Source organism: Oncorhynchus clarkii, unplaced genomic scaffold, assembly GCF_045791955.1.
Source record: "Oncorhynchus clarkii lewisi isolate Uvic-CL-2024 unplaced genomic scaffold, UVic_Ocla_1.0 unplaced_contig_1142_pilon_pilon, whole genome shotgun sequence".
NCBI classification, from domain to species: Eukaryota; Metazoa; Chordata; class Actinopteri; order Salmoniformes; family Salmonidae; genus Oncorhynchus; species Oncorhynchus clarkii.
Window position 1 is genome coordinate 114,268 of NW_027260904.1, and position 26,330 is coordinate 140,597.

At 43.4% G+C, this 26,330-nt stretch overlaps 1 protein-coding gene across 1 annotated transcript; it reads left to right on the forward strand.

Moving 5' to 3' along the window:
- LOC139402183 (glycogen [starch] synthase, muscle-like) lies at positions 1 to 26,288 on the forward strand. Its single transcript, XM_071146280.1, has 16 exons — positions 1 to 153; positions 3,149 to 3,267; positions 7,398 to 7,579; positions 9,302 to 9,493; positions 13,970 to 14,155; positions 15,022 to 15,166; positions 15,550 to 15,667; positions 17,974 to 18,094; positions 19,467 to 19,573; positions 19,699 to 19,758; positions 20,640 to 20,832; positions 21,319 to 21,445; positions 22,001 to 22,096; positions 22,361 to 22,524; positions 22,603 to 22,683; positions 24,595 to 26,288. Exons 2-16 carry the CDS (start codon positions 3,150 to 3,152, stop codon positions 24,841 to 24,843), a joined length of 2,139 nt encoding a protein of 712 aa, XP_071002381.1. The 5' UTR covers positions 1 to 153; position 3,149; the 3' UTR covers positions 24,844 to 26,288.
- The last annotated feature ends 42 nt before the right edge of the window (positions 26,289 to 26,330 follow it).

A 26,330-nucleotide genomic window follows, 5' to 3' on the forward strand; every position in this document is an offset into this window, starting at 1 on the left:
TGACACACTGTGCATTAAACCAATGTGAATCTCCAGCATTCGCATGAGGCTTCCGCCCCCTCTGCTATCTCAAGTTTTTTTGTTGATTGATTTAAACAGATGCTAACGTTGCCATAGCTTGCTTTACCGAACTTGGTACGACACCGGTTTAGGGTAAGTAACCTTCACCACTTCAGTGGGGTTGATGATAATTCCATGTTTTCTGGAACGTATAGCCTATGAGGACGTGTATTATTGCCGAGGTTAGGAGAGCGTCGTCTGCATCGCGATGTGTTTGCTGTCATAGTCACACTGTGTTCTGGCTGGGCAAGCAGTCTTTCCTGATACAGTGTGTCGTTGCAATGTAGCGGATGACAGTAAACACGTTACATTGTTATCATTATTAGTAACAAAGCGGTGTTTCATATTTATAAATGATAGTGTGTTGTTCGCTGCTGGAGTGTCTGTGTTGGAGGTGTGACTGAGCGGCACGAGCGAAGAGGAGGCCTCGGACAGTACTAGTAGCCATCAACCTGTTCCCAGGCAGCCCTACAGGCTTCTTTAGGATGTATAATGGACTTCATTCATAGTCAGGAAGAGAAAGTAGCCTCAGACATGGTCAGTGTGACATAGACTATCATGTATGATATATATTAGCCTGCCCTGGCTGAGTAGGTCTCATCTGTCTTTTACAGCTTTATCATTCATCAAATGTGTGTGTGAGAGAGAGAAGAAAAAAGGGGGAGAACATTCTCTCGATCATCACAAGTGTGTTACACTACAGTATTATGACTTGCTCTATATGACATGTCTCTACATTTCCAACAACAGTCTGAAACCATGGGAGTTGGTTTTGCCCGAGCCACAGCATGCCAACAGTCGACCAGCTTTGGGTTGCTGCAACTAGTGTCGTAAATCACCCTGCAATATTTCATCATGGTGCTGTGTGTCACCAGCATCGTTTGTTGTCCAAGCTATTTCACAGAAGCTGAGGGGTGTGTGTCACATTCAGTATTTTTCTGGCATGACAGGAATGTCTGGTCAGAACATGTCACTAAAATAGTGTAGTAACTTCCTGGACCTAGGCTCTACTCAGAGCCCACCTGCACCTCTCTCATCCTCTCCCTCCCTCCACCTCTTATACCTTACCCCCCCCCTCGTCCTCTTCCTCCCTCCACCTCTTCTACCTTACCCCTCTCTTCCTTGTCCTCTCCCTCCCTCCACCTCTTCTACCTTCCCTCTCTTCCTTGTCCTCTCCCTCCCTCCACCTCTTCTACCTTCCCTCTCTTCCTTGTCCTCTTCCTCCCTCCACCTCTTCTACCTTCCCTCTCTTCCTCGTCCTCTCCCTCCCTCCACCTCTTCTACCTTCCCTCTCTCTTCCTCTCCCTCCCCATACCTCTTCTACCTCCCCTCTCTCTTCCTCTCCCTCCCCCCACCTCTTCTACCTTCCCCCTCTTGTCTTCCACTACTTTACATTACAGTTGATGACTGTACTTCCACAAATATTTCACTCTCTCTCTCACACACAAACAGATCACACTCACGCACTCACGCACACACACACACCACACAAATCACATTCTCTCTCACACACCCATATGCACACACACAACACTGCATACTGTCTCTCTCATTCTCACACACACTCCTAGAACCCCATAAGACACAGAGGAGCTAGTTGGAACAGCCTCTTCTCATTGGCTTTTTAAAGACTGAAGGTGTGTGCCAGTCTGGCAGTTCTTTGGGCTGTGAAGGAGATTGCCTAACACTCAGCTGCCCAGCTGCTCTCCAACCGATATCCTGGTCTCAACAAATCTCATTTGAACATAAACCATCTCTCCCATTCTGACGTCATTTTTATCCAGCCTTCTCAGTTTGCAAAGTAGACCAGTGACTCAGTCAATCAAATGTATTTAATTAATCCCTTTTGACATCAGCGGCTGACACAAATACTTCTACAGATACCCAGCCTAAAATCCCCAAAGAGCAAGCAATGTGGAAAAAGTCCCACGAGAGAGAGGTGTGTGTGTGTACTGTGTGTGTGATATATATATCCCCCGCCACATAGACTATAGCAGCATAGATAGGAACACAGTAACAACTGTAGCAGTGATGAATAAATACATGTCCATTGGGGTGGAGGCAGAGTAAAGACTGTCGGCGGGGGGGGGGGGGGGGCCATAGGGAGAGCAGCAGACTAAATTACCATTGAGGGGGTGGAGGCAGAGTAAAGACTGTCGGGGGGGGGGGGGGGGACCATAGGGAGAGCAGCAGACTAAATTACCATTGAGGGGGTGGAGGCAGAGTAAAGACTGTCATTGAGGGGGTGGAGGGGGGGGGGGGGGGGGCATAGGGAGAGCAGCAGACTAAATTACCATTGAGGGGGTGGAGGCAGAGTAAAGACTGTCGGGGGGGGGGGGGGGGGACCATAGGGAGAGCAGCAGACTAAATTACCATTGAGGGGGTGGAGGCAGAGTAAAGACTGTCGGCTGAGGGGGTGGGGGAGCAAGTGAAATAAAATATAAATAATCATTTTTTACTGACGTATTTTTAGACCACGACATCCCAGTTCTCTCTAAGCTGAGTGTACTGAGGTAGTTGTAACCATCCACTCTCTCAATGGTCTTAGCAATCTGGGCGCCAGGTGGCCTAGCGGTTAGAGGCAGGTGGCCTAGCGGTTAGAGGCAGGTGGCCTAGCGGTTAGAGGCAGGTGGCCTAGCGGTTAGAGGCAGGTGGCCTAGTAACCGGAAGGTTGCAAAATCAAATCCCCGAGCTGACAAGGTCAAAATCCGTCGTTCTGCCCCTGAACAGGCAGTTAACCCACTGTTCCTAGTCCGTCATTGAAAATAAGAATTTGTTCTTAACTGACTTGCCTAGTTAAATAAAGGTACAATAAACTGATATGTAAAAATGCTGGAAAGTGAGCACACATTCACTTTAACCCTTAACCTCACTGACTCTAATCCTAGCCAATGGTAACTTTTCAACCTCACCCCTTAACCTCACTGACTCTACACCTAGCCCCATTTCTTTTCCACCTCAATGATGACCCCCATGTCTAACTACATCTTCAGCTATTTTATCAGCTGAATATACCCTTCCTTCCAAAAAACAATGTGTGTGTGTCTCATGACATGTCTAAACCATGTGTGTTGTTGTTCTTTCCCAGCATGCCTCTGGCTCGCAGCCTGTCCATCACCTCCCTGTCGGGGTTGGAGGAGTGGGATGAGGAGTTTGACCTGGAGGACGCTGTCCTCTTCGAGATCGCATGGGAGGTGGCCAACAAAGGTATCACTGTGTGTAATGACAGTATATTAGTAATAACTCTTGGTTCTGTGTGTAATAATAACTCTTGGTTCTGTGTGTAATAACTCTTGGTTCTGTGTGTAATAACTCTTGGTTCTGTGTGTAACGACAGTATATTAGTAATAACTCTTGGTTCTGTGTGTAATAATAACTCTTGGTTCTGTGTGTAACGACAGTATATTAGTAATAACTCTTGGTTCTGTGTGTAACGACAGTATATTAGTAATAACTCTTGGTTCTGTGTGTAATGACAGTATATTAGTAATAACTCTTGGTTCTGTGTGTAACGACAGTATATTAGTAATAACTCTTGGTTCTGTGTGTGACGACAGTATATTAGTAGTAACTCTTGGTTCTGTGTGTAATGACAGTATATTAGTAATAACTCTTGGTTCTGTGTGTAACGACAGTATATTAGTAATAACTCTTGGTTCTGTGTGTAACGACAGTATATTGGTAATAACTCTTGGTTCTGTGTGTAATAACTCTTGGTTCTGTGTGTAACGACATTATATTAGTAATAACTCTTGGTTCTGTGTGTGACGACAGTATATTAGTAATAACTCTTGGTTCTGTGTGTAATAACTCTTGGTTCTGTGTGTAACTCTTGGTTCTGTGTGTAATAATAACTCTTGGTTCTGTGTGTAACGACAGTATATTAGTAATAACTCTTGGTTCTGTGTGTAACGACAGTATATTAGTAATAACTCTTGGTTCTGTGTGTAACGACAGTATATTAGTAATAACTCTTGGTTCTGTGTGTAACGACAGTATATTAGTAATAACTCTTGGTTCTGTGTGTAATGACAGTATATTAGTAATAACTCTTGGTTCTGTGTTTAACGACAGTATATTAGTAATAACTCTTGGTTCTGTGTGTAATGACAGTATATTAGTAATAACTCTTGGTTCTGTGTGTAATAATAACTATTGGTCCTGTGTGTAATGACAGTATATTAGTAGTAACTCTTGGTTCTGTGTGTAATGACAGTATATTAGTAATAACTCTTGGTTCTGTGTGTAATGACAGTATATTAGTAATAACTCTTGGTTCTGTGTGTAACGACAGTATATTAGTAATAACTCTTGGTTCTGTGTGTAATGACAGTATATTAGTAATAACTCTTGGTTCTGTGTGTAATAACTCTTGGTTCTGTGTAATGACAGTATATTAGTAATAACTCTTGGTTCTGTGTGTAGTAATAACTCTTGGTTCTGTGTGTAATGACAGTATATTAGTAATAACTCTTGGTTCTGTGTGTAATGACAGTATATTAGTAATAACTCTTGGTTCTGTGTGTAACGACAGTATATTAGTAATAACTCTTGGTTCTGTGTGTAACGACAGTATATTAGTAATAACTCTTGGTTCTGTGTGTAACGACAGTATATTAGTAATAACTCTTGGTTATGTGTGTAACGACAGTATATTAGTAATAACTCTTGGTTATGTGTGTAATGACAGTATATTAGTAATAACTCTTGGTTCTGTGTGTAGTAATAACTCTTGGTTCTGTGTGTAATGACAGTATATTAGTAATAACTCTTGGTTCTGTGTGTAATGACAGTATATTAGTAATAACTCTTGGTTCTGTGTGTAATAATAACTCTTGGTTCTGTGTGTAACGACAGTATATTAGTAATAACTCTTGGTTCTGTGTGTAATGACAGTATATTAGTAATAACTCTTGGTTCTGTGTGTAATAATAACTCTTGGTTCTGTGTGTAATGACAGTATATTAGTAGTAACTCTTGGTTCTGTGTGTAATGACAGTATATTAGTAATAACTCTTGGTTCTGTGTGTAATGACAGTATATTAGTAATAACTCTTGGTTCTGTGTGTAATGACAGTATATTAGTAATAACTCTTGGTTCTGTGTGTAATGACAGTATATTAGTAATAACTCTTGGTTCTGTGTGTAATAATAACTCTTGGTTCTGTGTGTAATGACAGTATATTAGTAATAACTCTTGGTTCTGTGTGTAATGACAGTATATTAGTAATAACTCTTGGTTCTGTGTGTAATGACAGTATATTAGTAATAACTCTTGGTTCTGTGTGTAATGACAGTATATTAGTAATAACTCTTGGTTCTGTGTGTAATGACAGTATATTAGTAATAACTCTTTGTTCTGTGTGTAATAATAACTCTTGGTTCTGTGTGTAATGACAGTATATTAGTAATAACTCTTGGTTCTGTGTGTAATAACAGTATATTAGTAATAACTCTTGGTTCTGTGTGTAAGGACAGTATATTAGTAATAACTCTTGGTTCTGTGTGTAATGACAGTATATTAGTAATAACTCTTGGTTCTCTGTGTAACGACAGTATATTAGTAATAACTCTTGGTTCTGTGTGTAATGACAGTATATTAGTAATAACTCTTGGTTCTGTGTGTAGTAATAACTCTTGGTTCTGTGTGTAATGACAGTATATTAGTAATAACTCTTGGTTCTGTGTGTAATAACTCTTGGTTCTGTGTAATGACAGTATATTAGTAATAACTCTTGGTTCTGTGTGTAGTAATAACTCTTGGTTCTGTGTGTAATGACAGTATATTAGTAATAACTCTTGGTTCTGTGTGTAATGACAGTATATTAGTAATAACTCTTGGTTCTGTGTGTAACGACAGTATATTAGTAATAACTCTTGGTTCTGTGTGTAATGACAGTATATTAGTAATAACTCTTGGTTCTGTGTGTAATAACTCTTGGTTCTGTGTAATGACAGTATATTAGTAATAACTCTTGGTTCTGTGTGTAGTAATAACTCTTGGTTCTGTGTGTAATGACAGTATATTAGTAATAACTCTTGGTTCTGTGTGTAATGACAGTATATTAGTAATAACTCTTGGTTCTGTGTGTAACGACAGTATATTAGTAATAACTCTTGGTTCTGTGTGTAACGACAGTATATTAGTAATAACTCTTGGTTCTGTGTGTAACGACAGTATATTAGTAATAACTCTTGGTTATGTGTGTAACGACAGTATATTAGTAATAACTCTTGGTTATGTGTGTAATGACAGTATATTAGTAATAACTCTTGGTTCTGTGTGTAGTAATAACTCTTGGTTCTGTGTGTAATGACAGTATATTAGTAATAACTCTTGGTTCTGTGTGTAATGACAGTATATTAGTAATAACTCTTGGTTCTGTGTGTAATAATAACTCTTGGTTCTGTGTGTAACGACAGTATGTTAGTAATAACTCTTGGTTGTGTGTAATGACAGTATATTAGTAATAACTCTTGGTTCTGTGTGTAATAATAACTCTTGGTTCTGTGTGTAATGACAGTATATTAGTAGTAACTCTTGGTTCTGTGTGTAATGACAGTATATTAGTAATAACTCTTGGTTCTGTGTGTAATGACAGTATATTAGTAATAACTCTTGGTTCTGTGTGTAATGACAGTATATTAGTAATAACTCTTGGTTCTGTGTGTAATGACAGTATATTAGTAATAACTCTTGGTTCTGTGTGTAATAATAACTCTTGGTTCTGTGTGTAATGACAGTATATTAGTAATAACTCTTGGTTCTGTGTGTAATGACAGTATATTAGTAATAACTCTTGGTTCTGTGTGTAATGACAGTATATTAGTAATAACTCTTGGTTCTGTGTGTAATGACAGTATATTAGTAATAACTCTTGGTTCTGTGTGTAATGACAGTATATTAGTAATAACTCTTGGTTCTGTGTGTAATAATAACTCTTGGTTCTGTGTGTAATGACAGTATATTAGTAATAACTCTTGGTTCTGTGTGTAATAACAGTATATTAGTAATAACTCTTGGTTCTGTGTGTAAGGACAGTATATTAGTAATAACTCTTGGTTCTGTGTGTAATGACAGTATATTAGTAATAACTCTTGGTTCTCTGTGTAACGACAGTATATTAGTAATAACTCTTGGTTCTGTGTGTAATGACAGTATATTAGTAATAACTCTTGGTTCTGTGTGTAGTAATAACTCTTGGTTCTGTGTGTAATGACAGTATATTAGTAATAACTCTTGGTTCTCTGTGTAACGACAGTATATTAGTAAACTCTTGGTTCTGTGTGTAATGACAGTATATTAGTAATAACTCTTGGTCCGTGCCTCTGTGCAGTTGGTGGGATTTACACAGTGATCCAGACCAAAGCCCGTCTGACGGCAGAGGAATGGGGAGAAAACTATTTCCTGGTTGGTCCGTACGTGGAGAGTAACGTCCGTACCCAGGTGGAGCTGATTGAGCCCACCAACCCTGCCCTTAAGAGAGCCATAGACAAGATGAATTCCAGTGGATGTAAGGTACAGACCCGCACAGAGACCCGCACAGAGACCCGCACAGAGACCCGCACAGAGACCCACACCAGTTTGCTGGCACTGTTAAAGTACTTAAAGGGGAAATCTGCAGTTGCTTCATCCATTTTTGATTCTTTAAGAATATAACTTATTTAAATGCCTCATGAGCTCAGTTTAACTGTCGTACCCCACCACAACCCAAAATATATAAGCTTGATTTACTCCAATGTTTGTAAACATTAAACAAACACCATATAAATCAAACATGGTTAAAACTATCAGTGTGATATCATGGATGGTCAGTCCATAGTTCTGTCTGAGTTTGAGAGTGGTTACATTTCCCCAGCCCCACCCCTCAGCTTTTTACCAAACTGCAGATTGTCGCTTTAAAGCAGCTGCATCTAACATTAGCACCAAAGGAGAATAAAATCCATGAGACTAAAATGTGCTTTTTAGAACCCAGTGTGAAGTTTCTAATTAGAATTCGTACCTCAACTAGCCTGTGTGTGTGTGCAGCTTCCTGAATTACCATTGGTTCTCCATCGTGACGTTGACAACAATATGAAAAAAACATTAGCAGTACATAACTTATTCACGTCCTTGCAATTGAAGTTTTTTGGGGGATTATGATGAGGTTAAAAGCAGTATTATTCCATTTTAGGCATTTCTAAGCAGTGTCCTTCGGTTTTTAAAAAGGTTTGATCAGTGACGTCAACCTTGCCTCAGAAGCCCCTGTGCACCCCAAGACTCCACCTAACACTGGTCCATGGCATTGGCCTTTCCTCAGGACACACACACACACACAGTCTTGTATAACTAACCTTGTGGGGACACACAAGTCAGTTCCATTCAAAATCATATTTTCCCTTACCCTAATCTTAGTTCCTAACCCTAACCCTAGTTCCTAACCCTAACCCTAGTTCCTAACCCTAAACTTAATTCTAACCCGAGCACTAATTCTAACCTTAACCCTAAACCGCCTAGAAATAGTATTTGACCTTGTGGGGACTAACAAAATGTCCCCAGTTTGTCAAAAATACATTTGTTTACTTCTGGTCCCCACAAGTATAGTTGAACACGTCCCCCCACACACACACACACACACACACACACACACACAGTGTCCCTCCTCTCTGTATTTATTTCACTCTATCCTTCACTCTCTGTCCCTGTCGTTCTAATCTCTGGTATTTCTGTTAAAAGGTTAAAGGCTGTATCAGTGTCACACACACTGCTGTCTATTTCTGGTAGGCAGTCTGTAGCGTGTGTGTAGTGGGCATGTGTAGTTCATATGTGTAAGTGTGTGTGCCATACTGAGTCACTCCTTGGCATTCTAGGTGTGCATTGTCGTAGCAGTGCAGTGCACCATGGGAAAGCCCTGTGTAGTGAGGTCAGATCATTTGATTGGATGAGAGCGATACTGTGCCGTAATCGTCCTCACTTCAGGACTGGAAGTTGTGGAACATATGTGTAAATCATTGTGTAAGCTCCCAGTTCTTTATGGTATAAACAACAAGAAATGGCTTTTTAATTATCTTTACTGGGCCACAACAAATAAACATATACATGTCAAACACTCTATGTCCAGACTGTGACCACATTGAAAATATGCTAAATGTGTTGCGACACTATGGCTAACAGCACCTGCCTGGCTAGCAAGCTACTTTAAAAACACTGACCCCAGTCTCTTTCTCACCCTTTCTCTCTCACTCTCTCTTTTCACCCCAGGTGTACTTTGGTCGTTGGCTGATTGAGGGCAGTCCATACGTGGTGCTGATAGATGTGGCGTTCACTGCCTGGAACCTGGATAAGTGGAAAAAAGAGTTGTGGGACAACTTCTCTATCGGGGTGCCCTGGTTCGACCGCGAGGCCAACGACGCCGTCCTCTTTGGCTTCTTGACCGCCTGGTTACTAGGGGAGGTGGGTTGCTGTCAGGGATAATGGGTTACTGGGAGAGGTGGGTTGCTGTCAGGGATAATGGGTTACTGGGAGAGGTGGGTTGCTGTCAGGGATAATGGGTTACTGGGAGAGGTGGGTTGCTGTCAGGGCTAATGGGTTACTGGGAGAGGTGGGTTGCTGTCAGGGCTAATGGGTTACTGGGAGAGGTGGGTTGCTGTCAGGGATAATGGGTTACTGGGAGAGGTGGGTTGCTGTCAGGGATAATGGGTTACTGGGAGAGGTGGGTTGCTGTCAGGGAGGGTCAGGGATAATGGGTTACTATGAGAGGTGGGTTGCTGCCAGGGATAATGGGTTACTATGAGAGGTGGGTTGCTGCCAGGGATAATGGGTTACTAGGAGAGGTGGGTTGCTGCCAGGGAGGGTCAGGGATAATGGGTTACTGGAAGAGGTAGGTTTCTGTCAGGGATAATGGGTTACTGGGAGAGGTGGGTTGCTGCCAGGGAGGGTCAGGGATAATGGGTTACTATGAGAGGTAGGTTGCTGTCAGGGAGGGTCAAGGATAATGGGTTACTAGGAGAGGTGGGTTGCTGTCGGAGGGTCAGGGATAATGGGTTACTGGGAGAGGTGGGTTGCTGTCAGGGATAATGGATTACTAGGAGAGGTGGGTTGCTGTCAGGGAGGGTCAGGGATAATGGGTTACTAGGAAGGGTGGGTTGCTGCCAGGGAGGGTCAGGGATAATGGGTTACTGGGAGAGGTGGGTTGCTGCCAGGGAGGGTCAGGGATAATGGGTTACTAGGAGAGGTGGGTTGCTGCCAGGGAGGGTCAGGGATAATGGGTTACTGGGAGAGGTGGGTTGCTGCCAGGGAGGGTCAGGGATAATGGGTTACTAGGAGAGGTGGGTTGCTGCCAGGGAGGGTCAGGGATAATGGGTTACTGGGAGAGGTGGGTTGCTGCCAGGGAGGGTCAGGGATAATGGGTTACTAGGAGAGGTGGGTTGCTGTCAGGGATAATGGGTTATTAGGAGAGGTAGATTGCTGTCAGGGATAATGGGTTACTAGGAGAGGTGGGTTGCTGTCAGGGATAATGGGTTACTAGGAGAGGTGGGTTGCTGTCAGGGATAATGGGTTACTAGGAGAGGTGGGTTGCTGTCAGGGATAATGGGTTATTAGGAGAGGTGGGTTGCTGTCAGGGATAATGGGTTACTAGGAGAGGTGGGTTGCTGTCAGGGATAATGGGTTACTAGGAGAGGTGGGTTGCTGCCAGAGAGGGTCAGGGATAATGAGTTACTAGGAGAGGTAGATTGCTGTCAGGGATAATGGGTTACTAGGAGAGGTGGGTTGCTGTCAGGGATAATGAGTTACTAGGAGAGGTGGGTTGCTGTCAGGGATAATGGGTTACTAGGAGAGGTGGGTTGCTGTCAGGGATAATGGGTTACTAGGAGAGGTGGGTTGCTGTCAGGGATAATGGGTTACTAGGAGAGATTGCTGTCAGGGATAATGGGTTACTAGGAGAGGTGGGTTGCTGTCAGGGATAATGGGTTACTAGGAGAGGTTGGTTGCTGTCAGGGATAATGGGTTACTAAGAGAGGTAGATTGCTGTCAGGGATAATGGGTTACTAGGAGAGGTGGGTTGCTGTCAGGGAGGGTCAGGGATAATGGGTTACTAGGAGAGGTGGGTTGCTGTCAGGGAGGGTCAGGGATAATGGGTTACTAGGAGAGGTAGGTTGCTGCCAGAGAGGGTCAGGGATAATGGGTTACTAGGAGAGGTGGGTTGCTATCAGGGATAATGGGTTACTAGGAGAGATAGATTGCTGTCAGGGATAATGGGTTACTAGGAGAGGTGGGTTGCTGTCAGGGATAATGGGTTACTAGGAGAGGTGGGTTGCTGTCAGGGAGGGTCAGGGATAATGGGTTACTAGGAGAGGTGGGTTGCTGTCGGGGAGGGTCAGGGATAATGAGTTACTAGGAGAGGTGGGTTGCTGTCGGGGAGGGTCAGGGATAATGAGTTACTAGGAGAGGTGGGTTGCTGTCAGGGAGGGTCAGGGATAATGAGTTACTAGGAGAGGTGGGTTGCTGCCACAGAGGGTCAGGGATAATGGGTTGAATGGGGATAAGGGGGGCGTGGCCTACATACTGCTCACTGTTATAAGTAGGTGGTTCTAGCCCAGTAGTCGCCAACCTTTTCTGAGTCAAGATCACTTTCGCAGTCAAAAAGCAAGCTGAGATCTACTGCTCAGATTAATTTTTTACATTAACCTCACACAAACAGTTTTGTAGGAATGAGGTTTGGGCAGTAGGCCTTATACATTATCACAGAATACAGGCTATATGATTGGCCTGCCAATATTGTTAATCAGACCATATTTCAAAACTCGAGCTTTGATAACAAAATAGATCAGTTGGTTTAGCAGTTGTGAGTCACTGTGAAGCATGAATTTAAATAATTGTCTTTTTTATTTTACTGGACTGATGGTACCTGCAGCTGATGGTCAACGAGGCTTTTTTATTTTGCTGGACTGATGGTACCTGCAGCTGATGGTCAACGAGGCTTTTTTATTTTACTGAACTGATGGTACCTGCAGCTGATGGTCAACGAGGCTTTTTTATTTTACCGGACTGATGGTACCTGCAGCTGATGGTCAACGAGGCTTTTTTATTTTACCGGACTGATGGTACCTGCAGCTGATGGTCAACGAGGCTTTTTTATTTTACCGGACTGATGGTACCTGCAGCTGATGGTCAACGAGGCTTTTTTTATTTTACTGGACTGATGGTACCTGCAGCTGATGGTCAACGAGGCTTGTTTTATTTTACTGGACTGATGGTACCTGCAGCTGATGGTCAACGAGGCTTTTTTATTTTACTGGACTGATGGTACCTGCAGCTGATGGTCAACGAGGCTTTTTTATTTTACCGGACTGATGGTACCTGCAGCTGATGGTCAACGAGGCTTTTTTATTTTACTGGACTGATGGTACCTGCAGCTGATGGTCAGCGAGGCTTTTTTATTTTGCTGGACTGATGGTACCTGCAGCTGATGGTCAACAAGGCTTTTTTATTTTGCTGGACTGATGGTACCTGCAGCTAATGGTCAACGAGGCCAAATCACCACGTCAATGATCTTCAGGTCGAAAAGTCGGAGCTCTAGAAAGATGCCAGAGTTTCCGACTTGGAATTCCGGGTTAGATGACCGTTCAAAACTATTTTTCCCAACCACCTCTCACGATCTCTGCTCTCTCCTTCCTTTCCTCCGGTGAGACTGACCAGAGAGAGGGGACACCGTCTTCCACCTGATGGCGAAACTCGGTCGCACCGCATCTGCCTCATAAACAAATTCATGATGTTCCTGTGACCAGAGAAAGTGAAATATTCCATAATATTAAAATGGACACGATGAGCTGCTAATAATAATAAAAGGCAGGGCTGTTGATACTTGGCTACTCTTTCATTACAGCTGCAGCCTGAGTGGAAGTACGGAGATGTGCGTTTTCTAATAGTGACAGAGCTGAATAGAAACTTCAACACTCATAAAAACAGCAGCTCTTTGCTGTATTCGTTGACAGTCTCGGTTGTCATTGGTTTTAAAAGTGATTCACGGTGATTTGAGCTTTCCGATTGGGCAGCGTAGTAGGTGCACTTGATTTAGTCACAGATTTGCCGGGTATGCAGAGTTTGTCTCATGGGAACACTTTGCTTACCCGGTGCGCAGCACTTTTGAATCAAGTGCACCTACCAGCAATAGCTCAACACGATCTAAAAAAGGAGTGCAATACTTTATCGTTCGTTGGCTTTTCTACAGAAGTATTTCATCGACTAGGAATGTTTTGAAGATCGCGATCGACCGGTTGGCGACCACTGTTCTAGCCAGATGAATAATGGCTTGTGTCAGTTCAAGTTTACAATTCATTAGTAACAGTATTCCGTATAAGGTTCCGTATTAACCCCACATTGTCTTCCTCCAGAATGCTGGCCCATTATATTAACCCCACATTGTCTTCCTCCAGTATGCTGGCTATTATATTAACCCCACATTGTCTTCCTCCAGAATGCTGGCCCATTAATCCCACATTGTCTTACTCCAGTATGCTGGCCCATTATATTAACCCCACATTGTCTTCCTCCAGAATGCTGGCCCATTAATCCCACATTGTCTTACTCCAGTATGCTGGCCCATTATATTAACCCCACATTGTCTTCCTCCAGAATGCTGTCCCATTATATTAACCCCACATTGTCTTCCTCCAGTATGCTGGCCCATTATATTAACCCCACATTGTCTTCCTCCAGTATGCTGGACCATTATATTAACCCCACATTGTCTTCCTCCAGTATGCTGGACCATTATATTAACCCCACATTGTCTTCCTCCAGAATGCTGGCCCATTATATTAACCCCACATTGTCTTCCTCCAGAATGCTGGCCCATTATATTAACCCCACATTGTCTTCCTCCAGTATGCTGGCCCATTATATTAACCCCACATTGTCTTCTTCCAGTATGCAGCGCAGTGTGAGGAGCCTCCCCATATCCTGGCCCATTTCCATGAGTGGCTGGCAGGCCTGGGCTTGGCGCTGTGTAGACAAAGACAGTTGCCCGTGGCAACCATCTTCACCACCCACGCCACCCTGCTGGGACGCTACCTGTGTGCCGGCAGCGTGGACTTCTACAACAACCTCGCCGATGTGAGTGTATCTGTGTGTTTGTGTGTACACGTGGTGATGTCATGATCTGTGGTGTGTGTTGGTCAGGGTTGGGATGTCATGTTTACTTTGTTCTGATTGCTCTGTCTTTGTGCATCTTCACCATCATTCACAGGTAACTGACCTCACAGTAAGCGTTGTGGGTCATTCTAGGTTGTTTGAAGGTCAGTTGTATCACCCTAGCTAGTATCTTTTGCCCTGATCTTAAATCAACCCCTAGTCCCCTACTTAGTATTCACTAGTGTAGATCTGAAAGGGAACTGTTACCAGATGATACCAAGCTGATGCTTCTAGAGTTAGTGGAGAACTGTTACCAGACTGATGATACGAATCTGATGCTTCTAGAGTTAGTGGAGAACTGTTACCATACTGATACCAATCGGATGCTTCTAGAGTTAGGGGAGAACTGTTACCATACTGATACCAATCTGATGCTTCTAGAGTTAGTGGAGAACTGTTACCAGACTGATACCAATCTGATGCTTCCAGACTTACGCAAGTGTGTGGAAGGTGGGGCGGGCAGGACCTTAGCATTTTTAGCATGTTGGTTTTTAGCATCTAGTCTGTCCTGTTTCATCGACCCTGGATTGCTCCACTAAAACAGTGAAAGCACTTAGTTGATGTGCTATTTACTTGGCCCACAACTGCTGAACGTTGTGGGTCAGTGTCTCCCAGCCTCTTCACCATAGCCACTACTCTAGATCAGATAGGCTTTGTTTTATGATCAAAAATAATTGAGAATATGTTTTTTTGCAAGTTATTTATTCAATTAACTTTAGCTCATAGTAGGTAATAGCTTAGTCTTGGTGAGGGGAATTGAGGATTTGGAATTGTCCTCTCTGTCTCAGTTCAACGTGGATAAGGAGGCGGGGGATAGACAGATCTACCATCGGTATTGTCTGGAGAGGACAGCGGCACGCTGCGCTCATGTCTTCACCACCGTCTCTCAGATCACAGCCGTTGAGGCAGAGCACCTGCTCAAGAGGAAACCAGGTGTGTGTGTGCATGTCTGTCACAGGAATTCCTGTCAAGTCTCAGTTTTTTTTTAAACCTTTTAACCTCTTTGTTTGTTCTTAGTTGACTGTCTGGCTAACCTCTTCTGTTATCTCTACCTCTCCTCTCTCTTGTTATCTCTACCCCTCATCTCCTGTTCTTTCTCTACCTCTCTTCTCTTGTTATCTCTACCTCTCCTCTCTCTTGTTATCTCTACCCCTCATCTCCTGTTCTTTCTCTACCTCTCTTGTTATCTCTACCCCTCATCTCCTGTTCTTTCTCTACCTCTCTTCTCTTGTTATCTCTACCTCTCCGTCTCCTGTTCTCTCTCTCTCTCTCCCTTTCCTGTTCTCCCTCTCTCCTTCTCCCCCGCCACCCCACAGACATAATCACCCCTAACGGGCTGAACGTGAAGAAGTTCTCTGCCATGCATGAGTTCCAGAACCTGCACGCCCAGAGCAAGAACCGTATCCAGGAGTTCATCAGAGGTCACTTCTATGGGTCAGTGGGGTCACCACCCAAACACAAATATACTATATATACATACTGCTGACCCACTGGGCACAGATGTCATTTCAATGTCTATTTTTGATTGTCATTATGTTGAGTTGTCAACTAATGTAAATTCAACAAAACATGATCACCATCACATTGGATTTAGGTTCAAAGTTGGGTGGAAAAAAATAAGAAATTCCCTTATGTTTATTTTTGTTGTTGATTCAACATTATCACATTTGTTTTGTTTAAATGATGTGGAAACAATGTTAATTTAACCCGTTTTTTTCCCAGTGATGGGAGTGTTACCTATCATATTAATAGACAACCATAGAAACAGCCTGTTGCTTGAACCTTATTGACACTATCATTTTCAGGGTTTGATACTGTGGCCATAACAGTGCGACACATGTTTTGGTCGCAAGGGTGCCAGTTACATATCTTTTTTTATCATGATTTATTCAAACAGTAATGTGCAACTGACCAAAAATAAATCAAGTTTCTGAAGAGGCAACATCGTCACGGGAATGCCCCTGTCTGTGTGTGTCAGGACTTGACATACAGGGGAGGTTTAGAAACCCTCCATCAGTGGCCCCCTGGCCAGTGGAAAACACATTTTAATAATGCTATTTTTAATCTAGGCTATATAATTTATTTAAAAAAATGGATTCGCAAAGCTTTTCGTTCGTTATGTCGGTTATTTATCACTCGCTCTGCACACGGCCTATAGATGATCTGATGCGCAGAAAGAACGCGCAGCTCTGAAACAGCTGGTTGTTGTGTTGAGGAAAGCAGTAGGAAAGATGTTACAAGTTATATCTAGCAGTAAATGCTAAGGCCAGAATGGGTATGCAACCCAGGTAAAACGTTCTTGTTTAAATATTGGCGATGCACAAAATCAGTCATGGAATAGCCTACCATGAAAATCAGATATTTCTTCTCCACTATTTGGTTGTTGAAGTCATTGGTTATGGTAGCCGATTTACAACTTCTACTGCTCCAATAGAATTATTACGTGATTGAATTTCTGATCAGTTTTTGAGATTCAGGTGCTTTCGTTTGTTTCCCGCTGTTTCAATTGAAGCCTGTTGCGGTAAAACCCTATGCGGTTATTATGTTTGCTTCAACTTGGTTTTCTATACAAAGGTAGTTTGGCCGGTGTTGTAAATAAGAATTTGTTCTTAACTGACTCGATTAGTAGGTTCACTTATTTATTTTGGTGAGACCGACTAGCTACCACATGTACAGACACGTTGTTGTGTTTGTGTCAGGAGCATGCTGTCTATTTAGTCAGGCAATGTCCACAATATTGTGACATTTTAGAATGTAAAAGTTTTGTCAATGCATAATACTATTGGTTAGGCCTATTAAAAACAGAATGCATTATTCATAGTGGAAACGGGGGGGGATTTTTCTTCTTCTATAGGCTATTACAACAATGACATAAAATGTAGCTCCTTCAAAATTTGCCTACAATTAAGTGTTTAAAAAAATAATTTAAAGTCCTTGAATTTGACTTTCCGATGTCTGTATGAACCCTGTAAGGCGACTTACTCAGCCCACAAATTAAATATAAAATCACCTGCTGTCAGATCTTGTATTTTTTTCTTCGGGCCAGTAGCTTTCAGTTGGCACTGGCCCAGTGTGTCTCGCACATTTACCAGAATGTCAAGCCCTGCTGTGGGCTTAGCCGTTAGCGGTGCTAATGAGTGTCTAACTGTTTTGGGGTAAATGGAAAGACACTTAAAAGGTCGATACAAAGTAGCCTATTAACTACCTGGCAGAATCATTATGATTTGCACCAATCCAGTGGCCATTGTTTTGAAAACTGCATCACAAGTGACTACAGAAACACAGTTAGCCAAACACAACTGTCTGGCTGGTGCTCACCTGAATTAAAGGGGAACAACACCAAAAAAAACTTGATTGCTGACATTTTGAGACTGTATCAACAGTGGACTAATTAAACAAATGTCAAAATATAGTTTGTCATATTTTTCTTTAATTTGCTAAGATTCTCAATCTCGTTATCAAATTCTACATACCCCAACCTTCATTTTAATGATTTAAATCTTGATTATGGAGAACAAGGGAATTAATGAATGATGTGGTTGGATGAGGGTTGGGGTCCGTTCCATTTCAATTCAGGAATTAACCTGAATTCCAATATCAATTCTCATAGAGAAGCAAATGGAATGTCGGTTTACTTTTGGAATTGACTGAATTGAAATGAAATTGACCCCAACCCTGGTCTGGACATGTGGTCAGGTGATGGTCTCATCTTGAATGGTTGTTGTTGTCCCACCCGCCAGGCACCTGGACTTCAACCTGGACAAGTGTCTGTTCCTGTTCATCGCTGGGAGGTATGAGTTCAGCAACAAAGGAGCTGATATCTTCTTGGAGGCTTTGGCCAGACTCAACTATCTACTGAGAGTAAGCTGTGTGTGCGTGTCTGGCACTGTGTGTGTGTACACGTGTATCAGAAAATGTGTGTGCGTTCCGAAAGTATTCAGACCCCTCAACTTTTTCCACATTTTGTTAGGTTACTGCCTTATTCTAAAATTGATTTGGGAAAAAATCCCTCATTAATCTACACACAATACCCCATAATGACAAATCAAAAACAGGTTTTTAGACATTTTTGCAAATGTATTACTACAACAACAAAATATTATATCAAATTGACATAAGTCTTCAGACACTTTACTCAGTACTTTTATGAAGCATCTTTTGCAGAGATTACAGCCTCGAGTCTTCTTGGGTGTGACGCTACAAGCTTGGCACACTTGTATTTGGGGAGTTTCTTCCATTCTTCTCTGGAGATCCTCTCAACCTCTGTCAGGTTGGATGGGGAGCGTAGCTGCACAGCTATTTTCAGGTCTCTCCATAGACGTTCGATTTGGTTCAAGTCCGGGCTCTGCCTGGGCCACTCAAGGACATTCAGAGACTTGTCCCAAAGCCACTCCTGCATTGACTTTGCTGTGTGTTTAGGGTCGTTGTCCTGTTGGAAGTTGGATCTTTGCCCCAGTCTGACGTCCTGAGTGCTCTGGAGCAGGTTTTCATCAAGGATCTCTCTGTACTTTGCTCCGTTCATCTTTCCCTCGTTCCTGACTAGTTTCCCAGTCTCTGCCCCTGAAAAACATCCCCACAGCAGGATGCTGCCACCACCATTCTTCACTGTAGGGATGGTGGCAGGTTTCCTCCAGACGTGACACTTCGCATTCAGGCCAAAGAGTTCAATCTTGGTTTCAGCAGACCAGAGAATCCTGTCTCAGAGCTCTACAAACAATTCCTTTGACCTCATGGCTTGGTTTTTGCTCTGACATGCACTGTAAACTGTGGGTCCTCCTATAGACAGGTGTGTGCCTTTCCAAAATCAGGTCCAATCAATTGAATTTACCACATGTGGACTTCAAGTTGAAGAAACTTCTCAAGGATGATCAATGGAAACAGGATGCACCTGAGCTCAATTACGAGTCTCATAGCAAAGGGTCTGAATACTTATGTAAATAAGGTATTTCTGTTTATTCTCAAATAAGGTATTTTTTAAAATATTTTTTTATAGATTTGCAAACATTTCTAAAAACCTGTTTTCACTTTGTCATTATGGGTTATTGTGTTTAAAAAAAATCAATTTTAGAATAAGGCTGTAACGTAAAAAGTCAAGGGATCTGAATACCTTCTGAATGGACCGGGTGTCTGTGTGAGTGTACACACCCATTGTCTACCTGTCTGTCGGTTAGTTGGATGTATTCAAGAATCTTGCAGGTATTTACTCCCTCCCTGCCTCCTCTCTCTCCCCCAGGTCAACCACAGCGACGTGACTGTCGTTGCGTTCTTCATCATGCCTGCACGGACCAACAACTTCAACGTGGAGACGCTGAAAGGCCAAGCAGTCAGGAAGCAGCTCTGGTAATGACAACGCCACCATGGCTGTTTCCTGCCACAGAGGGAGACACTTGCATGTGAGAAAATAAGAAAACGTATGTATTTCTAGTGACTAATAACTGGACTTTGTTTTGACATCCTCATGGCAGGGATACCGCTCAAACAGTGAAGGAACGCTTCGGAAAGAAACTATATGAATCACTGCTGGTGTAAGTGGACCTCTATGAATCACTGTCCTGTAAACCCATATGAATCACTGTCCTGTAAACCCATATGAATCACTGTCCTGTAAACCCATATGAATCACTGTCCTGTAAACCCATATGAATCACTGTCCTGTAAACCCATATGAATCACTGTCCTGTAAACCCATATGAATCACTGTCCTGTAAACCCATATGAATCACTGTCCTGTAAACCCATATGAATCACTGCTGGTGTAAGTGGACCTCTATATGAATCACTGTCCCGTAAACCCATATGAATCACTGTCCTGTAAACCCATATGAAATGTATTTATATAGCCCTTCTTACATCAGCTGATATCTCAAAGTGCTGTACAGAAACCCAGCCTAAAACCCCAAATAGCAAGCAGAAACCCAGACAACTACTGCACCTCAGGAGTAAATGTCAGTTGGCTTTTCATAGCCGATCATTGAGAGTATCTCTACCGCTCCTGCTGTCTCTAGAGAGTTGAAAACAGCAGGTCTGGGACAGGAAGCACATCCGGTGAACAGGTCAGCGTTCCATAGCCGCAGGCAGAACAGTTGAAACTGGAGCAGCAGCATGGCCAGGTGGACTGGGGACAGCTAGGAGTGAATCACTGTCCTGTAAACCCATATGAATCACTGTCCTGTAAACCCATATGAATCACTGTCTTGAAAAACCCATATGAATCACTGTACTTATTATTACTGTAAGAGAGCTTATAGACGACAGTTTGTATGAATTACTTTGTGTTAGTTAAAGAGAAGGGAAGCCCACACACATTTGATTCACGCTTATGTGTCTGCCTCTTGGCCTTCATCAGAGCTTTTGTGCTGGTTTGTATTTTACACCCTTAGTAAAATCTACCTTTGTGCTGCATTAGTGGGCAGTTGCCGGACGTGTCCAAGATGCTGAGTAAGGACGACTTCACCATGATGAAGCGTGCCATCTTTGCCACCCAGAGGCAGTGCCAGCCTCCCATCTGTACCCACAACATGCTGGAGGACAGCAACGACCCCATCCTCACTTGCATTCGCCGCATCGGCCTGTTCAACAGCTCTGCCGACCGCGTCAAGGTAGATTGATTGATTCATTTAAATAATTAGATAATTAAAAGTATTAGGCAGCTCCAGCCGGAGACGACGTTACATAGCCTATGTCAACAATCCTCCAGGATAAAAACACGAAGGCCAGAGGCTCATTGCCATTGTCCTCATTTGCTAGTTAGATGGCATGTGGGCTATACTGACACTTTACAAATACATAACCGTCACACTGTGCTCTGCTCTGGTCCCTCCCGTCACACAAATGTCATTCCTATAACACTATCCTGCTACTGATGCAAAGGCCAGTCTGGGCTAGAAACCATTGCTCAGCCCGCTGCAGAGCTGGGGGTCAAATGGGTTCAACTGCTTCAAAATAATTATTCTCTTCCTCTTCTTCTGCACTGATTGGAAGACTTGTAAAACTGGTGTAAATAATATGGTGGAAGTGCATCTCTTTCATCTGGTCAACTCTGTCCTCATCCCCTGCTTCATTTGTGTTTCCCATCATCCTTTTAGGTGATCTTCCACCCAGAGTTCCTGTCCTCCACCTCTCCCCTCCTGCCGATGGATTATGAAGAGTTTGTAAGAGGCTGCCATCTTGGAGTGTTCCCCTCTTACTATGAACCGTGGGGATATACACCAGGTAGACTCTTATAGATACTATGAACCACCAGGTAGACTCTTATAGATACTATGAACCACCAGGTAGACTCTTATAGATACTATGAACCACCAGGTAGACTCTTATAGATACTATGAACCACCAGGTAGACTCTTATAGATACTATGAACCACCAGGTAGACTCTTATAGATACTATGAACCACCAGGTAGACTCTTATAGATACTATGAACCACCAGGTAGACTCTTATAGATACTATGAACCACCAGGTAGACTCTTACAGATACTATGAACCACCAGGTAGACTCTTATAGACACTATGAACCATGGCGATATACACCAGGTAGACTCTTATAGATACTATGAGCCATGGAGATATACACCAGGTAGACTCTTATAGATACTATGAGCCATGGAGATAGACACCAGGTAGACTCTTATAGATACTATGAGCCATGGAGATAGACACCAGGTAGACTCTTATAGATACTATGAACCATGGAGATATGGTTGTCTTGTACATTGGCTGTATGGCATATACAAGTATATTTACTTCAATATCTCTCCCTTTCTCAGCTGAGTGTACAGTCATGGGGATCCCCTCAATCTCTACCAACCTCTCTGGGTTTGGCTGCTTCATGGAGGAACACATAGCTGATCCCTCAGCATACGGTGTGTTCAGAATGTGTCCAAGTCAAGGTTGTTAAGTGTCTTCCAAGGGGCTGATTAAACATTCTACATTTAGAGAAGTAATGGTCCCAGTATAATATGTTGTTTGGATGAGGCTTTTATCCAAAGAGACAGTCATTCATGTTACGTTGTACGTATGGGGTGGTTCCAGTGGGAATTGAACCCACAACCTTTGGCATTACAAACACTGCTCTCTACCAACTGATCTTCAGTAGATTTGACTAATGCTGTTGTCCTCTACCTCAGGAATCTACATCCTTGATCGACGGTACAGAGGGGTTGATGAGTCATGTAACCAGCTCACGTCGTACCTGTTCCAGTTCTGTCAGCAGAGCCGGCGCGCCAGGATCATCCAGCGGAACCGCACAGAGCGCCTGAGTGACCTTCTGGACTGGAGATACCTGGGCAGGGTGAGAACTTTCACCTTTACCAAGAGAAGAAATGTCAACCGTTCTACTAATAACTATCATCTCTCCTCTCTCCTTCAGTATTACATATCAGCTCGTCACATGGCCCTGGCTAAAGCCTTCCCAGATACCTACTTCTACCAACCTCATGACTCTGACACTGTAAGTCTGTCTCTGTCTGTCTGGAGAGGAGATGCTGTTTCCTCCTTTTGGGTAACAATGGGTACTTAATAATTCTACACCATTGGAAACCACCTAGTACCTAATGGTGCCCGGGGGAGATGAGTAAAACATGTGTTCTTTATTGACTCAGTAGGAATCTGCTGTAGTGGACCTTTGTAGTTGGACTCTTCTTGTTTTATAACAGGGGTGTTTACTCAATTACCTGGAGGGCCGAGGGTTATAACAGGGGTGTTTACTCAATTACCTGGAGGGCCGAGGGTTATAACAGGGGTGTTTACTCAATTACCTGGAGGGCTGGGGGTTATAACAGGGGTGTTTACTCAATTACCTGGAGGGCTGAGGGTTATAACAGGGGTGTTTACTCAATTACCTGGAGGGCTGGGGGTTATAACAGGGGTGTTTACTCAATTACCTGGAGGGCTGAGGGTTATAACAGGGGTGTTTACTCAATTACCTGGAGGGCTGGGGGTTATAACAGGGGTGTTTACTCAATTACCTGGAGGGCTGGGGGTTATAACAGGGGTGTTTACTCAATTACCTGGAGGGCTGGGGGTTATAACAGGGGTGTTTACTCAATTACCTGGAGGGCTGAGGGTTATAACAGGGGTGTTTACTCAATTACCTGGAGGGCTGGGGGTTATAACAGGGGTGTTTACTCAATTACCTGGAGGGCTGAGGGTTATAACAGGGGTGTTTACTCAATTACCTGGAGGGCTGGGGGTTATAACAGGGGTGTTTACTCAATTACCTGGAGGGCTGAGGGTTATAACAGGGGTGTTTACTCAATTACCTGGAGGGCTGAGGGTTATAACAGGGGTGTTTACTCAATTACCTGGAGGGCTGAGGGTTATAACAGGGGTGTTTACTCAATTACCTGGAGGGCTGAGGGTTATAACAGGGGTGTTTACTCAATTACCTGGAGGGCTGGGGGTTATAACAGGGGTGTTTACTCAATTACCTGGAGGGCTGAGGGTTATAACAGGGGTGTTTACTCAATTACCTGGAGGGCTGAGGGTTATAACAGGGGTGTTTACTCAATTACCTGGAGGGCTGAGGGTTATAACAGGGGTGTCTACACAATTACCTGGAGGGCTGAGGGTTATAACAGGGGTGTTTACTCAATTACCTGGAGGGCTGGGGGTTATAACAGGGGTGTTTACTCAATTACCTGGAGGGCTGAGGGTTATAACAGGGGTGTTTACTCAATTACCTGGAGGGCTGAGGGTTATAACAGGGGTGTTTACTCAATTACCTGGAGGGCTGAGGGTTATAACAGGGGTGTTTACTCAATTACCTGGAGGGCTGAGGGTTATAACAGGGGTGTTTACTCAATTACCTGGAGGGCTGAGGGTTATAACAGGGGTGTTTACTCAATTACCTGGAGGGCTGAGGGTTATAACAGGGGTGTTTACTCAATTACCCGGAGGGCTGAGTGTCTGCAAGTTTTCCTTCCTCCCTTGTACTTTATCAATTAAGGTCATATTAATTAGGCACTCCCCTCACCTGGTTGTCTCTGTCCTCATTGGATACAATTTGAAAGGAACTAACAACAGAAAGCAGACACGACCCTGACGGGATTGAGTTGGACACCCCTGGTTTATTTCATATGTGAAATAAGATATAAATCTGGATTAGTTAATCTTATGAGAAAGTGTCAGATTCAACATACTGCTATGCTACTCTGGCTGTGTTTAGACAGGCAGCCCAATTCTGATCTTTTTTAACTAATTGGTATTTTGGCCAATCAGATCTGAAATACATCTGACGTGATTGGTCAAAAGATCAATTGGTGAAAAACACATCAGAATGTGTCTGCCTGTCTAAACACAGCCATGGTGTGGTGTGTTGTCTGTGTCTTACCCTCTAAAACCCACCAACCTTTATTTTCAGGCCCAAGGTTTCCGTTACCCTAGACCGGCCTCTGTGCCCCCATCTCCGTCTCTGTCGCGCCACTCCTCCCCCCGCCAGAGCGAGGCGGAAGAAGATGATGACCGCTATGATGAAGATGCAGAGGCAGAGAAAGACCGATTGAACATCCGCCAGCCCTTGACCCTGCCCAGTAAAAAGGGTCCCGCCTTGCCTTACACCCTGCCAGGTGCCAATGGAGAGAAGAACGGAGCCACCGGTGTGAAAAACTGACTGTCTCACACACACAACATACACAAACGGACATATGCTGATACTCACTACACACACGTTACAAACACGGCACTCTTATCTTGACCGTCTCCACTTCCATAATATAGATCTGACAACTGCTGAAGAGATGAGCTCTTTACAGTGTGTTATTCATCCAGCAGCCGGAACGTCTTCCAAACCTACATGCAGCTCCGCCTCTGTGGGTATCCTGTACTGACATGGAGGAGGAGAGGGAAAGGATGGCTAGCCGGGTGATGTTTCCTTGAGTTAAAGAGCCCAGCTTTGAGATAACAAAGGGGGATAACTTGGAGTATATAGGAGGGTTACCTCTGGTCAGTAATCTAGGTTACCTCTGGTCCACAGGAGGCTGCTGAGGGAGGAACAGCTGGAATAATGGCTGAAACCATGTGTTTGATACCATTCCAGGTATTCTGCTCCAGCCATTACCACGAGCCCGTCCTCCCCAATTAAGGTGCCACCAACCTCCTGTGCTCTGGTCCTTAATCTAGGAATTTATGAAATCCTTGCCAGTGTTGACTAACATGAGTTGTAACTGAGGCTAAGATAACCATATAACCAGTGGTATCATCAGGATAAAAAAAAAACTAGGGCTAATTAGTCTTGCTATCAAGGGCAAAGGCATTGGCCCACTATGTCATAGTCACACAACCAACCCAACAGCAGCAATTTTCCTGTTCAGACACTGAAGCAGTAACAGCAACCTGTTTAAACAGCAGCAGCACTTTTCCTGTCACACTGTAGCAGTAACCCAACCAACAGCAGCACTTCCCTGGGCTAGGAAACCAATAAGCAACACATTTAGAGCTGGGCCCATAGAGTTAGACTAGATAGATGTACTGTATGTAGCCCGTTTTCTGCATGGACATTGCCATTGAGGGCTTCTATCACAGATACTAAGATGAGTCCTCTTTCTAACTCTATGGCTGAGCCTCAGAACGTCCTGCCGAAGAGCCTCCTGCTGAAACAGGCTCCCATTTGTTCATAGATTCAGACCTTTCTGTGGGCGTTGTCATCGTCTCTGGGCCTTGTACTGTATTAGAACCGGCATTACTGTGTGTAAAAACTGTTGATTGGTCACCTTTTAACCTTTCAGTCAGTGAGCCTGTGTTTGAGTGTTTTTCTTTGTGTGTGTGTGTGAATGTATTTGTGATGGAACACTGATTCTGCCTGCACTCTGAGGTTTAGGTAAATAGGTGGGGCTTCCGTCCTGAAAAGCTAGTGGTGTTTTTAGACGACAGACTGTATTAGAGAGGAGCGAAGGGAAAAGGTCACAGGTTTGGGTGGATCCTATTCCCAGCTGTGCACAGCCAGAAACCAAGATGAGTTGATCCAGATCCCACACTGCTGTGTCAGTTTGTTTGTTTGTTACAATCACACACCAGAGGAAGAGAAAATAAAGTATATTCTATGTATTAATGATGAAACACAGGACTCTTCTCTTTTGTTGGGGTTTCACTACAACAGGA

Coding starts and splice junctions, on each gene's coding strand:
- LOC139402183 (XM_071146280.1), top strand. CDS start 3,150: ATGCCTCTGGCTCGCAGCCTGTCCATCACCTCCCTGTCGGGGTTGGAG. Junction 19,759..20,639: donor CTATATGAATCACTGCTGGT/GTAAGTGGACCT, acceptor GTGCTGCATTAG/TGGGCAGTTGCCGGACGTGT. Junction 22,097..22,360: donor AGCTGATCCCTCAGCATACG/GTGTGTTCAGAA, acceptor CCTCTACCTCAG/GAATCTACATCCTTGATCGA.